Source organism: Pristis pectinata, chromosome 4, assembly GCF_009764475.1.
Source record: "Pristis pectinata isolate sPriPec2 chromosome 4, sPriPec2.1.pri, whole genome shotgun sequence".
NCBI lineage: Eukaryota > Metazoa > Chordata > Chondrichthyes > Rhinopristiformes > Pristidae > Pristis > Pristis pectinata.
Genome location: NC_067408.1, coordinates 67,741,957 through 67,757,947, shown reverse-complemented (window position 1 = coordinate 67,757,947; position 15,991 = coordinate 67,741,957). Strand labels below are relative to the sequence as shown.

At 42.1% G+C, this 15,991-nt stretch overlaps 1 protein-coding gene across 2 annotated transcripts in view; it reads left to right on the top strand.

Annotated features, from left to right (window-relative positions):
* Positions 1 to 15,991, top strand: part of mid1 (midline 1) — a 159,076-nt gene that overhangs the window by 130,233 nt on the left and 12,852 nt on the right. For both annotated transcript variants that reach the window (XM_052014851.1, XM_052014852.1), the window contains exons 7-8: positions 4,870 to 5,013; positions 6,949 to 7,110. In XM_052014851.1, the coding sequence (XP_051870811.1) occupies positions 4,870 to 5,013; positions 6,949 to 7,110 (306 nt within the window). The remainder of the gene's footprint in view (positions 1 to 4,869; positions 5,014 to 6,948; positions 7,111 to 15,991) is intronic.

The following is a 15,991-nucleotide window of genomic DNA, read 5'->3' as shown; positions in this document are numbered from 1 at the left end:
AATGTCCAGATCTTGAAAATTAAATAAATAAATTGGCAAGTCAAGAACCATAATCTGTGTGGTGAGGGTATTTCCATAGTGCTGCTAGGTACTTTGGTCCAGCCATTAAAGAAAGCGATGTGCCTGTCAACACAGTGTGTGTGACTTGGGAGGGTGCTTGAAAGTACTGTTGTTTCCATGCACTTACTTCCCTTGTCCTTTACTACAGAGCAGCCTTAGTTCACCAGTGATGGAAGGGTTGGCTGTCTATTCCTGCACGCCTATGGGAGCTAAACAGGAAAACTCCTGATAATAGTCATGGGTATCACAATGTGGGATAACCCCATGTTTGTACAACCAGGCACAGGCATCATGAAATATTCCTGTGGCTTGCTCATTGCCAGTCTTCTATCTTTCCTTACCATGCCAGCAAGGGGCCATTTCCAAAAGGTGACAGAGATATAAAACAAACATCTGAGGAATGTGGGGAGATGGAGGGTCTTCAAGCCCTCTGAGGTCATCCTCCGGTCTGGTGTCCGCTCTGTGGAGCAGAAACTGCACTGAGGGAGCTCTGTGATCAGTAGCCTGGGAAGGTCTGACAGGAGGAGGGCCAGCAAGACTTGCATGATACAACTCAGAGTCTCCAGACTACACAGTCTCTCACTACCGTCCTGACTTCCATTATGGAGCTCAGTAGACAATGAAAGAGGAGGATGGATCAGCCACTGTCTTTGGAAGGTTAGCCTTGCTTCAAGGGTAGTGAGCACTGTGTAAAGGGCAGCCATTTCACCTTCAGCAAGTGCTGGAAGATGTTGTGAAGGTGATCATGAATTGTTAGGGAACAAGTGGCACAGCTGGGAGAGAGCAGATATGTCAGTCAGGAGACACAAGAAATTCTGCAGATGCTGGAATCTGGAGCAATTCACAAAAGTGCTGGAGGAACTCAGCAGGTCAGACAGCATCCATGTAAGTAAATAAACAGTCAACGTTTCGGGCCGAGACCCTTCAATGGACCGGAAAGGAAGAGGGCAGAAGCCAGAATAAGGTGGGGGAGGGGGAGGAGTACACGCAGGTATGGCAGACTTTGGTGAGAGAGGAGGAGGCAAGAAATAACTTGTATCCTCAGGAGGCTCTCCAAACACACAGTGCAGAGTCAATGTGAGGAGGTCAGTGTCAGGGGTCAAGCACCCGAGGACCTGGACACATTGTATCAGATGTTCAGTGCCCTCACACATGTCATAGATCAGCCAATCCCAGCAAGTGTGTCATTGGTCTCACACACAGCCCAAGGCAATAAATCCCCATCACTCCCTCACCAATAAACTCTATCAATCAAGGCTCATTGTAAATGCTCAGTAGACATTCACACACCCATCACTACTCCTATCTCGTAGCATGAACACACTCCTAACTATTTGGTTGTAACCCGAGCCAATCAAATTCATTGCACAACACCCATGGTCAGATTTCTCTCTCTGGTGGACAGATGGAGCCAGTGGGTACCTAGCAGAGTACTGGCATGGCCTTACTCCAGTGAAGGAGCAAGAGCTTGTGTGTTTGTATCAGTCATTACAGAATCAGTGGTAGGAAGGAAAGAGACCTATGAATGTGACAGGGTGTCTTCATACCTGGCCGTCTTGCTCACATCCACTGGCCTGTTTTCATCCACAAGCTGCTGCTGGTGCCTTTTACTTCTGCTCCGTGCCCTCGAGCCTTTCTCTTTTCAGGCGGTCAGGAGCTGCTGTTTGGGAGCTGGGCCCCAGCCTTGCACAGGCCTTTGCACAGAGCTTGGAGACAATGTTCACCACAGTGTAAATGGTCACTAAATAAACCATAGCACACTAACGGACCCCATCATCAGGTAGTGTCTGGCAGCCAATGTGGCAGCTTTCATCGAAGTAAAACCAGCAGCCAGCCAACGTGCAACAGAAGGTCAGACAATTATCATGCAAAGACATTCAGTGTCTGTATGGCTGTAGATTACGTTGTGCATGGGAGCTAACCGGGTGTCACAGTGACCCGTCCTCCAGTATTGCCGAGGTGACCCTCTAGAGGACTGGCTGTGGCGCTGTGGGGAATGATTCCACTGTTCGGTGTCAGGATGACAGTGTGTGTGAAATCCTCACAGCAGCCGCCAGTCCCTTCCCTGTCACCCATCAGCCCGGACTGCCACCGCTCATGCCAAAAGGGTGCTGTCCTAAGCCAAGCCTTCTAGATCCAGGGTTGCTCAAAGTCACAGCCATTCAGATGTCACAGCCTTGTTACAGCCACTGGGATAGCATGCTGTAAAATTACAAGGACAGCAAAAGTCACACAGAAGAAAAGCACCAAGGGTGTGCACAAGGGAGATTACTTGACAATACAGGGTATTTGATATTGCTTACCTTTTGGGAGGTTGGTTTTATATTAGCAATGGCAATCAACCATTATCTAGCCTGAGGATCGCTTTAAGTAGCACGGGTGGAGTTAAGGAAGTTTTTAGTGCTTTATTGGATCCTCCATGTCTGAACACATGGCATTTTCTGCATTATTTACCTCGAAAAATTCAACACAGGCAAAAATTATCATGCAAGCTGACTGGCATCATAATCTGCCTGCTTCACAAAACATGCAGCCAGTATCAACGTCTCACGTGCCAATGTCCTTCCCATTAAGTCTGCATTGATGACTCACACTGTTGATGCTGTTCGAGACTGAATGCAAGGGTGCACATTAAGTATCATATCGGACTTATTTAAAGCTAATCTATTGCCTTTAATTGACCATGTTAAACAATTACTTACTAAATTGTCCCCACTGTCTTTGTCATTGGTAGGCCGAATTAATGTGGTTAAGATGAATATTTTACCAAAATTTTTATATTTATTTCAAGCAATTCCAACTTTCATCCCAAAATCTTTTTTTGACACCATTGATTCTAAAATTCTTTCATATATTTGGCAGAATAAAAACCCAAGGCTAAGTAAGAAAGATTTACAAAAACTAAAAAAGGATGGTGGTATGGCCCTGCCTAACTTTAGATTATATTATTGGGCAATTAATATCAGATATTTAATTTTTTGGATACAAGATTCAGATGTAATTCAATGTCCCAACTGGGTACACCTTGAGCACCAATCAGTACTTGGATTTTCATTAGTTTCTATTTTAGGAGCTTCACTCCCTTTTGCACTAACCAAATTAAGTAAACATATGATTAACCCAATTGTTAAACATACAATACGAATATGGTTTCAATTTCGTAAATTTTTTGGATTGAATAAATTTAATTTGTCAAGTCCCATTCAATCTAATTTTTTCTTTCATCCATCCAGAGTTGACTCAGCTTTTTCCATATGGAAAAGGAAGGGAATAGTACGTTTTCGTGATTTATTCATTGATAACTGTTTTTCATCTTTTGAACAACTGTCTAACAAATACAATTTGTCCAGATCACACTTTTTTTGATATTTGCAGATTAGAAATTTTTTAAAAGCTACTATACCCTCTTTTCCGACACCTTACAAAACTGAAATTATGGAAAAAAAATTTAGGTCTTAATCCTTATCAGAAGGGCTTGATAGCAATAATCTATGATTTAATTATGAAAATACGTCCAGAATCACTGGACAAAATTAAGAATGAATGGGAAAGTGAACTCCAGACATCTTTATCTACAGAGACATGGAAGAAAATTCTTCATTTAGTTAATACATCTTCAATGTGTGCCAGACACTCTTTGACACAGTTTAAGGTAGTTCACAGGACCCATACGTCAAAAGATAAGCTAGCCCATTTTTATCATCATATAAATCCTATATGTGACAGACGTAAATCGAATGTGGCTTCTTTGACACATGTTTTGGTCCTGTCCTCTTTTGGAAAAATATTGGAAAGACATTTTTAACATTATCACAACTGTACTGAATATTGATTTACAACCTCACCCTACCACCACAATTTTTAGATTACCAAGGATAGAGTCTGGCCATTTATCTGCTTCCGCTTACCGTATGATTGTCTTTGTTACATTAATGGCCAAATGATCCATTTTGCTTAAATGGAAGGATCTAATACCCCCTACTACTTTTCAATGGTTCTCTCAAACTATATCATGTTTAAACTTGGAAAAAATCAGGAGTGGTACTTCGCTTAAATTTGAAGATATTTGGAGTCCATTTATCCAATATTTTCACATGATATAGGTTCCCTTTCAATAACTTTCTGATTTAAAGGATCGGAGTTGATGACATAATATTGCTCTGTTTTTACTAAGAAATTTCAGTCCAGTCTTTTTTTCTTTTTTTTTGTTCTTTTTTGAAATTTTTCTGTTTAGTTTGCTTTGATATATTGTTTATAATTTTTCTTATGGATTTGGGGTTTTTTTTCTTTCTTTTACATATATATAATGAATCTTTTTCTTTCCTTTCTTTTATATTATATTCATTTACTGAGAAATCATGGGATCTACAGATTTTTTTTATATTTTATTGTTCTTTATGATTATCTATGCCATGATTGTTCTCCTGATCTCTTTGTATTACTTGTACAAACATTGATGTTATATGTTAATCTGTATTAATTTGAAAACTAATAAAAAGATTGAAAAAGAAGTAAATATCATATCATCTCTCCTAAAACTCAAACAACAGCTGCATTCTATGCCCAACAATGTACTGATTAATAGTGACGTGTTCAGCTTTCTGAATCACTTGAATGATGATGAATTGTCACTATTTTCAGAAAATTTTAGAGTAAGTTTATCCTAAGGTATTCCAGTTTGCACATTTACTTACTGCTTAAAACGATTTCTACTTTGAGTGATCACTGGGACTGGGAGATGAGTGGACGGTAATGTTATTTCAGCAGCTAACTGAATGGTCAAGCATTTACCTAAATTTGCCTTTGCAGCGCCAAATCCACCAGCAATCCGAGAGGAGCTGTGCACCGCATCGCATGACACCATCACAGTTCACTGGACTTCTGACGATGAATTCAGTGTGGTATCCTATGAATTGCAGTACACCATTTTCACTGGACTCGCCAACGTAGTTAGTAAGTCCACAGTTGCTGGTAGCGTTAGTTGAATGTTATCATTTCAGAGTTCAGGAGAAATGCAGTCGTGGTTATGTCCTGCAAGTAGAGAGTGGCACAATGGTTAGTGCTACTGCTTCACCACTCCAGGGTTCTGGGTTCGATCCTGACCCCCAGTGTTGTCTCTTTGGACTTTGCACATTCTCCTTGTGATCGTGTGGGTTTCTTGCCACATCCCAGAAACAAACTGGTAGGTTAATTGGTTACTGTTAATTTGCTCCAAGTGTACGTGTGAAACTGTGAGAAGTTGATGGGCAGGTGTGAGAGAGAATAAGTTGCATGGCCACAGGGGAATAAGGAGAGAGAGAATGGGACTGATGGAATTGCTCCACTGGGAGCCAGCATGGACCTGATGGGCCCCATGGCTTCCTTATGCAGTTGTGGGCCCCTAGTAAGGTTCCCCACCCTCCAAAATTGCCCCGGAGTCTCTCTGAATCAAAGATAAATTTCCCTGGACAATACATCAAGCAGCCTTTGGAGAAAAATCAGAGGGGCACTTAAGGTAATTGTGGGATTATTTCTGCCACTCACAGTGAACACTATTGTTTATGAGTTACAAGGTTATTAGAAACAACGTTGTGGGGCAGGGTGGGTAAAGAATGGCTGCTTGTTCATCAAGAATCGCCCAGTCAGGAGGAAAGAATCTACAAATTGCTGAGGGAAGGCAAACTTGTGGATAGAGGATCCATGTGTTAAAGTTGACATGGCAAGATCTTATGATCACTTGTTTTAAGATATGCTTGTACAAGGATGTTCTCTACCAAAGCCTCCATGTGAAGACTGTGTTTAATGTGTTAGGCCCAAGTCTGCTTCAGCTGGGTTCTGCATGTGTCATGGTGCTCAGCTTCCATTGCTCTATCCATACATTTCACATTATTGGCCTGATTTTTATTTCTGTATTCCTTTCAGTTTTTCCCTTCCCTCCCTTATGTCTTTCCAACTCACTGACCATACATTAATTATACCTTCACAAAGCTCGTTGAGCATACACAAAATTTCTGTTAAAAATCTGCAGCATTTTGTCAGAAGTGCACCTCTGAAAGGGTAAAGAGGCACTACTGCTGATAAATTCATCCGCAGTTGGTAGCACCAGGGACAGTGTGTTCTCTTCTGACTTCACAATTCATTACCCTGTGAACCATGATCAGTTGTGACCACTACACACGAATATGCTACCAACCACAGTTGAGTTTCTAAACAAGCGTGTCTATTCCCAGTAGAGAGGTGTAAGAGTATTGTTTCATGTTGAGCGTGGTCTCATTACCTGTAGTGAGGCTCGCACGTTTGGATGACTACCTCAAAGCAACTGGTGCCCAACAGGCTGCACCTCAGTCAGGAGTAACGACCCTCAATATATGAAAGGTGGAAAAGATAAAAATCCATGAGCTAGAAGGAATAAAATATCACTGAAATATTAACCAGATCATGTTCAATTGTTGTTGGATGAGTGATGAATATTCCCCAGCACATGACCAAATTCCCCTGTTCTTCTCCCAATATTACCATGGGATTATTTTATGTTGGCCAAAGATTGGTCTTGGTGATTTAATGTCCCAGCTGAAAGATTGCATTTTCAACAGCATGTCACTCAATTATTAAATCTAATGAAGGGGAATTCAAACCTTAGACTCCCACCTGAGAGTGTTTCCCACTGAGCCACCAGGCACCCATTAGATCCCAATAATTCCACAGCATTGTTTGAGAATCAGAGTTTTCTCAGGCTCGTAGCCAGAATGAATTCAAGACAGCTTTGTTCTCTCTGTTCTTTAGTAATTGCTAAATTCCCGTTTACCATTTCTTGAGCCACGTTACATTTATTCTGCACAATAAGTGTTTAAGTTGTTTTTGATGTGAATGCAGAAGACCTTTACAGAACTCCTTGGGGTCCTGTTGCAGGTTTGTGTAGCTCGGCAGACAGCTGGATGATTGTCCCGAACATCAAGCAGAACCATTACACGGTGCATGGTCTACAGAGTGGCACCAAGTATATCTTCGTGGTCAAGGCCATTAACCAAGCTGGCAGCCAAAACAGTGAACCCTCCAGGCTAAAGACAAACAGTAAGTTGTAAAAAACAGAACACTCTGCAGGTCAGGCAGCAGCTGTGGAGAGAGAAACAGTAAACCTTTTATATCAACGACCTTTCATCTGAACTAGGAACCATCAGAAATCAGACATGCTTTAAGTTGTAGCGAAGTGGTGGGGAAAGATGAGAACCAAAGTCTGTGAGAGGGGGGAGACCAAGGGAAAATGGATGACGCAAGTGGTGATAACGCTGCCTAATAGAGGGCGGTGAAGGCTTATTAATCGCAGCTGATTTGTCTTGAGAAGGTGCAAATAGAAGACAAATGAGGATAGAGGAGAGAGAGAAAAAAACACTGTTGGAGCTGTAGAAGATGTACATGCTGTGGGACATAAAGCACTGCAGTTGCTTTTGAAAACAGCAAGTCGTGTTGGCTTTGGAAAGTCTTGCAATGACAGAATTCCCTTGGAATGATATTTTTGCACTTTGATTTGCTGGGATTCTAGTAGAGCACTTGCATTATGTTTGCATTTCCCCATTATAAGAAACCTCAATTCCCAGAGCAGTAACCCCTGTTACAGCAATGTGAAGCCTGCAATTTGATCCATTGTTCTATTGAACGCTGATAACGTCACCACGCTGTTAAAGCACGTTCGTGGAGAAATCAGTATGTGTGGAGTGATGGAAGGAGAAAGTCCAGATCTACAATCAGGTTTAGAACAACCTGGAACCGATTTTTAAACTGAAATGGGACTGGGGTGAGGGACAAGCAGCAAGATCCTGTCCCAGCACCTTGGGAGCCACAGTGAGATGCTTACTTCTCACATCTGATAAAAATACATAAAACCTAATAGAAGTATATAAATTCCCTATAGAAATATATAAAAGCATGAGAGGCATAGATAGGGTAGATAGTCAGAGTCTCTTTCCCAGGGTGGAAATATCAAATACTTAGGGGGCTTAGCTTTAAGGTGAGAGGCAAAAGTTTAAAGGAGATTTATGAGGCAATTTTTTTACACAAAGAGTAGTGGGTGCCTGCAAGGTGCTGCCCAAGGGAGGTGGTGGAAGCAGATACGGTAGCAACATTTAAGAGGCATTTGGACAGACACATGAACATGTGCAGGTCCATATCACTCCATCCCCTGTCTGATCCTATGCCTGAACAATTGGCATCACGGTCATCGTAGACATTGTAGGCCAAAGGGCCTGTTCCTGTGCTGTACTGTTCTACCTTCTATTTTCTATGTTCTAAGTCTACTTTTAAATTGGAAAGTTAGGCTCTCACTCATTTCCAGCAGGAACCTGGAGCAAAACAAAACAAACTGCTGTAGGAACTCAGCAGGACGAGCAGCATCTGTGGAGGCAGAGGGAAGATAGCCCTTATACTGATTATCTTCCCTCTACACTCTCAGACCTGATGCAGGGTCTCGACCTGAAGTGACGACTATCCCTTCGTCTTTACAGATGCTGCTCCACCCGCTGAGTTCCTACAGCAATTTGTTTTTTGCTCCAGATTCCAGCATCACAGTCTCTCTTGTGTCTCCAGTAGAAATCAGTGCCTGGTTCATGGAGAGGAGCAGCATTTTAGAACATAGAACATTGCAGCACAGTACAGGCCCTTTGGCCCACAATGTTGTGCTGGCATTTTATCCTACTCTAAGATCTATCTAACCCTTCCCTCCCACATAGCCCTCCATTTTTCTATCATTCATGTGGCTATCCAAGAGTCTCTTAAATGTCCCTAATATATCTGCCTCCACCACCTCTCCCGGCAGTGCATTCCATGCACCCACCACTCTCTGTGTAAAAAGCTTACCTCTGACATCCCCCCTATACCTTCCTTCAAGCACCTTAAAATTATGCCACTCATGTTAGTCATTTTCACCCTGGGAAAAAGTCTCTGACTGTCCACTCAATCTATGCCTCTTATCATCTTGTACACCTCTATCGTCACCTCTCATCCTCTTTCGCTTCAAAGAGAAAAGCCCGAGCTCACTCAATGTATCCTTATAAGACCTGCTCTCTAATCCAGGCAGCATCCTGGTAAATCTCCTCTGCACCCTCTCTAAAGCTTCCACATCCTTCCTATAATGAGGCAACCAGAACTGAACACAACAAGTGTGGTCTAACCAGAGTTTTATAGAACTGCAACATTACCTGGCGGCTCCTGAACTCAATACCCTGACTAATGAAGGCCAGCACACCATACGCCTTCTTAACAACCCTATCAACCCGTGCAGCAATCCTTCAACCTGGCTTGAGGAGTCTATGAACGTGGACACCAAGATCCCTCTGCTCCTCCATACTGCTAAGAGTCCTGCCATTAACCTTGTATTCTGCCTTCAGATTTGATCTCCTGAAGTGTATCACTTCACACTTTTCCAGGTTGAACTCCATCTGCCACTTCTCAGCCCAGCTCTGCATCCTATCAATTTCCTGTTGTAACCTACAGCAACCTTCTACACTATCCACAACACCATCAACCTTTGTGTCATCTGCGCACTTACTAACCCACCCTTCCACATCTTCATCCAAGTCATTTATAAAATTCACAAAGAGCAGGGTCCCAGAACAGATCCCTGTGGAACACCACTGGTCACCGACCTCCGGTCAGAATACGCTCCATCTGCAACCACCCTCTGTTTTCTATGGGCAAGCCAATTCTGAATCCACACAGCCAAATTTCCCTGGATCCCATGCCTCCTTCCATGAGGAACCTTATCAAATGCCTTAACTGAAATCCATGTACACTGCATCCACTGCTCTACCTTCATCAATGTGCTTTGTCACATCCTCAAAGAATTCAATCAGGCTCATGAGGCACAACCTGCCCCTCGCAAAGCCATGCTGACTGTCCTGAATCAGCCTATGCTTCTCCAAATGCCCATAAATCCTGTCTCTAAGAATCTTCTCCAGTAATTTTCCCACCACTGAAGTAAGACTCACTGGCCTGTAATTCCCAGGGTTGTCCCTACTGTTGATCAACAAGAGGCTGAAATTCCACTCCTAACCCTCTCCTGACCCTGAATCCATCTTGCCTGGGTTTCTCCTGGTCCTGAATTCAGTTGGCTGGTAGTCTAGCAAAGCAGTGACCCCGTAGAACTCTCCAGCTTAGGCTTCAGCTGTAGTGATCAACAAATGGTTAATGCAGTCACTGGGGCTTGAGGTGGTTATTTAAAGAGCCCATGGCTTTACACAGTTCACATGCAAAATGTACCTCTTACAACTATACCAGTCTGAAAGACTAGAAAAGGTGTTGCCTCATTGTGTAACCAATAAAAGGAAGGAGTAGGTCCTTCATCCTCTCAATCGTCATCTGCACACTATTAAGAAATATAAAAAAAGTGTGTAATAAAGCAACCATTATTTTGATCCATTGGAGCAAAACACTGCAGATGCTGGAAATATGAAACAAAAACAGAAAATAATGAAAGTGTTAGGCAAGTTAGGCAGCATTTGTGGTGAGAGATACAGAGTTAATATTTCAAATCTGATGAAGGGTCAACTGCTTCTCTCTCCAGGGATGCTGCCTGATCTGCTGAATTCTTCCAATACCTTTATCTACATGAGGAGCTCCTTATCTTTAATTTTAACCATTATTCCTTCAGCACTACCTGCATGGCACAAAGGTGCAGCGGATAGTGCAGATCTCCCACGGCTCTAGTGATCCGCATTCAATCCTGACCTCCAACATTGTCCATGTGGAATTTGTACATCCTTCCTGTGACCGCGTGGGTTTCCCCCAGGTGCTCTGGTTTCTTCCCACGTCCCAAAAACATGCAGATTGGTGGGTTCATTGACTGACGTAAAAATTACCCCTAGTGTAGGTGGAATGTGGGAGAATTAGGGGGGTGTTCAGTGGCATGTGTAAGAAATTAGGTTACGGGGAAGTAATTAAGGGAATGGCATTCCTGGCATAGACCTGATGGACCAAATGGCCTCCTTCTATGTCACAGGGAAAAGATATAAGAACTGCCAGTGCACCTCAAGACTGCAATGTCATTCTATCAGATCGTGATTAGTCTGCATTTTAACTGCTCTTACCTAACAAAAACCTTAAGGGTTAAGATATTTAAATTCTCAGCCGTTTTCTCTGAAATGGTTTGGCTCTATTGTTAATATTGTACCTCCTTGTTCAGGATTTCCTCACTAGAGGAAATAGCTGAGGAGCAAGGATGTGTGATGTGCGGCATATGGAGGAACATAAGGTCTTCATGATGTAACTTTCTGACTGGCATGTGTGGTCCTATAGACAGGCAAAGAAAGAGAAACAGATGTCATCATGAATTTACAGCGCACACGTGCCCTTTGACTTTGTTGCCTCATTTGCTTTGGGGCAAGCCACTAATGAGAGGATGAAGATGAAGCTAAGGGAGACAAAATGGACAGAAGTATTGACGGTCAGAGAGGGTGAGCAACAGCGGGCTATACTTAAAGAGGAGGATAAAAGGTGATGTCAAAGGACAAATATATGTCACGTGCATATACAATAGAAGCGATGACACAAGAGAGGTTGCTGTTCTTAGAGAGATTGAAATGAAAATATTAAATAGAATTAAAAGAAATTAAAACATGTATTTATGTAAAGTCGTGTCAAAGTCGAGTTTATTGTCATATGCACAAGTACATGTAGTCACAGCTGCAATGAAAGATTTACTTACAACAACATCACAGGCACAGCATCGTATAAACAGAATTCACAAGGAAAACGTAAATTAAACATAAATTATACACAATTTTTACAAGAAAGAACACATTAGAACAACAAAAAACAAAGTCTATTTCAGTACAAAGTGATCAAAGTTGTCACAATGTTATGACTTCAGGTTGTTCCAAAGAACATTATATCCAAGGTAGTGCTTTTAAAGTGTAGGAACTGTTATTACATAAGAAACATAATAACCATTCTGTTCACAGCACGCTCCCACAAACAACCATGTAATAACCAGAGAAGCTGGGTTTTGTGATGTTGATTGAGGGACAGACATTGGCCAGGACCCCAGGGCTAATTTCTCTGCGCTTCTGTGGATAGTCCTATGGGATCTTCTAAATCCACCTGCAGAAGCACACCTTTTCCAGTGAAGGCAGCACTGATGCATTGATCTAGAGTTTTGTAATCAGGTCTCTGAATTTGTTCTTAAAGCCATAATCCTATGGCACAGCAGTGAGAGTACAAGCAACTGGGCTACAGCTGTCATTTAGCAAAATGTACCACAGGTACATGAGTAATGCGAGAAGTAACCACATTTCCCTGCTCTCCCCCACCTGGCCTGTTTGTATCCACAGATGAAATCAGAGCACTGTGTCACCTGCAATAGCTTGCTCTCTACCATTTTACAGATGTACATTAAAACACGTTTGCTTTGTTACTTTTCCAGTTCTGACAAAAGGTCTCCGGCCTGAAACGTTAACTCTGTTTCTATCGCCATAGCTGCTGCCCAGCTTGCTGAGTGTTTCCAGCAGTTTCAGGTTTTATTTCAGATTTCTAGTATCTGCAATTTGTTAGCTGACAGGAAATGATACTTAAATTGCAGAACTAATTTGCTTCAGTTTTCACTGGAGTTTGACAGAGGAAATGACAATAGAAAGAGTCAACAGAGAGAGAGGACATACTTGACAACTGAGGCAAATTGAAGTACAAGGCCCTGGGTCCTTGTGGAATTCATCTATGAGTGCAAAAAGGCCAGGGAGAGGGGAGTAGGGAAATGTACACAAATATTCAACAGAAAATGGAAGTGCCAGGAAACTGATGGTCGGCAAGTGAATCCCAACATTCAAAAAGGGAGATAGAACTAATCCGGGGAAGTAAACGTTAGTTAGCTTTAGGTCAGGGTAGGACAAATACTTTCCTGAAGACTGAAATAATAAAATCTTTTGAGCTGGAGATAATAATAAAATTAATCAGCTTGGATTCCTGAAAGGTTATTTTTAACCAATTTTAATGATTTTTTTGAAGACATATCAGAAAATATGGTAAAGGATAAAATATAGAATTTACCTGGGCTCTCAGAAGAAATTTGATAAGGACTCTCATAAGAGCTTCATGTGGAGTTTGCAGTAAGTAGCAGGTTAGGCTGAAATAAGAATGCAGCACAGAAGTCGGTGTGTATAAATTAAGGAAGCTTCTTAGACTGGGAGAAAGTGGAATGGAAATGGAGAATGCTGGAAACACTCAGCAGGTCAGACAGCATCTATGCAGAGAGAAACAGTTAACAGTTCAGATCCTTGATCCTTCATCAGATCTCTAGAGAAAATTGGCCTTGTGTTGGGAACCAAATTGTTCACCAAATATGTAAATGATTTAAGCTGAGAAATTAGAGATGTTGAAATTTGTGGGGGTGTCAAATTGGAGTCTGAAATAAAACTGAGGAGGACACCAAAGAATGGGAAGGTAAAGAGCCTGGATGAGTGGATGGACAGCAGCAAATGGGTGGTGGGTGTGTGGAACGAGCTGCCGATGGAAGTGGTAAAGGTGGGTACAAATCTAAGATTTAAAAGGCACTTAGACAGATATATAGATAGGAATGGTTGAGGGGGATATGGGACTAGTTCAGGTAGGCAACTTGGTTGGCATGGATGAGTTGGGCCGAAAGGCCTGTTTCCATGCTGTGTAACTCTATGAATCTAAATGCAATTCAGGATTGGGAAATATTTGGCTGGTTCATTTTCATCAAAGGAACGATCCTTGAAAGATAAAAGTCAAAATGGGGTAGAGAAGCAAAAAAATCTGAGAATACTGGTCCATTGAGCCACATATGTTAATGACGCTATAAAGAGTGGGATTTATCTTTCCAGGATTAGACTGTAAAACTAGAAAGATAATGTCAAGTTTACACATGAACCTTGGTTAGACCACAGTTACAGTTTTCCCTGAAGTTTTGATGCAACAAAGATTTACATAGATGTGACAAGAGACTGAGAGAATGCTTTGCTTTGGGGAGAGAAATCCAAGAAGATGTGATATAAATCTATGAAATTATGAAAGGGTTGGATAGAACAGAAATAGAGAAACTCTTTCCTCTTGTGTCTGAAACAATGGAGCATTAACCAGAATGTACAAATCAATCAAATAAAGGATTTCCTTTGCAGCAAGAATTTTCTCAAAAGAAGGAATGTGTTTATATAGCAATTTTCATGACCTCAGGATATGTCAAAACACTTTGCAACATAGAATAAATTTTGGGGTAAAAGTTTTGCAGGAAACAAGGGGCAGCTATTTTGTGTACAGCAAGGTCCCACAAATATACACAGGATGATAACCAGATAATCTGTTCAGGGGATCCTACGTGAGGGAGAAAGGAAAGAGAGACATTGGGGCAGAGTGGGAATAAGTAATTGTAGGAGGATGATCCTGTGGAATGTAAACACCAGCACAGCCCAGTGGGACTGAATGGTCTGTCTCCAGACTGTAACTTCTGTGCATGTTAGTTCTGACTGTCTCTCCCATGTACTTCCCAGTGACTTTTGCTCACTCCTGCAGAGCATGGAAGTCTGGAAAATTCGATAACTATAGCCTGTAGCTGATCTTACCCAGGTGTTACGTTGCACCTTCCTTCCAGAAGAACTCGACAATACAAATACCCTATTCTTGGCATGTGGACAGTTAAATCCAGAGATCAGCCTGCAAGTTGGATACAGATAGAGGAAAGTGGAACTACTAAAATAGGATCACTCTTCTCAGGATATAAATTAAAAATCACTTGTAGTTCAAGACTTGTGACTGGCAAGTGTCCCATGTAAATGCTTGTACTAATGGCAGAGTTCATTTTCAAACACTATTATATTTGAACATCAAAACTCTTGCCATCAGTTTGTTTGAAGGATTGCAGCAAAGTTAGATATACCTTGGCAGCCAGATATTTGGATTGATCAATAGTATGACATACATTCCAATCTCATTCTTATTGAAGCTACAGATGGGAATTTTGCTTTCCTGTGTTGCTTATAATGAACCAGGGGAATAAAACTTCCAGGTGTGACATACTTATGTGATACTGCAAGCTTGCCAAATAGCAATACAGGCACATTGGCTCAATGGTAAACTGGACTGGGATTTGAAATGAGATGTTCTTACTTAACTTCCTGAGCAGCTTTTATTTCCACATTACCAGACATGAGCCCTGATATCACTCTATCTTAAATTTGTGGGTTGATACTGAGTCAGTCATGGTGTGGTCGTACTCTGGCCTCAGAGCCAGAAGGTTATGAGTTCTTAAGGCAGAAAACATGAGCCAACAATCAAGGCTGACACACCAATGGAGTACTGAAGGATGGCTTCACTGACAGAAGGGTAGTCTTTTGGATAAGATGGTAAGCTAAGGCCTTTTCTTCTCTTTCAGGTAGGCACACATATTCCGTTATTTTGGGAATTCTTTGTTGGTGGTTTTCATTGGGACCCTGAGTCTGAACGTTTGTTAGGTGGAGTGTACCTGACCTGCACTGGATTCACCTTCACCTTTCAGCTCATTGTGCAGCCCAGGTAGCACTGATACCCACTTCACCCTCGACCCCCAACCCCACCCTTCCCTGTTCCTGTCTCCCTGAGCAATGGCAAAGACATTACAACTCCCAGCTGCCCAAAGCCAGCATCTGGAAGGATTCCAACACCAACCCCTCAGTTGACAAAAATCCTACTGAACAGGTGAGAGGGCCACCAACACCCCATCCCATCTCAGTTAAAGTGCTCCCTTTACCATTGCTAAGACACACCTCCCTCCTGATATTTCTCCCCAAACCACACCAACCACCCAACAAGCTGCAAGAAGCCCTGGATATCATGCAGCGTAGTAGGTTGGGAGAAGGGCATAGTCAGAGGTCCAGAGTGAAAGCTCTCCAGCCCTGTGCTGTGTGTCTGCTGGCTTTCAGATTCATGCAGAGGACATATCCATCCATTAACCACCCACAACCTTTCCGACACA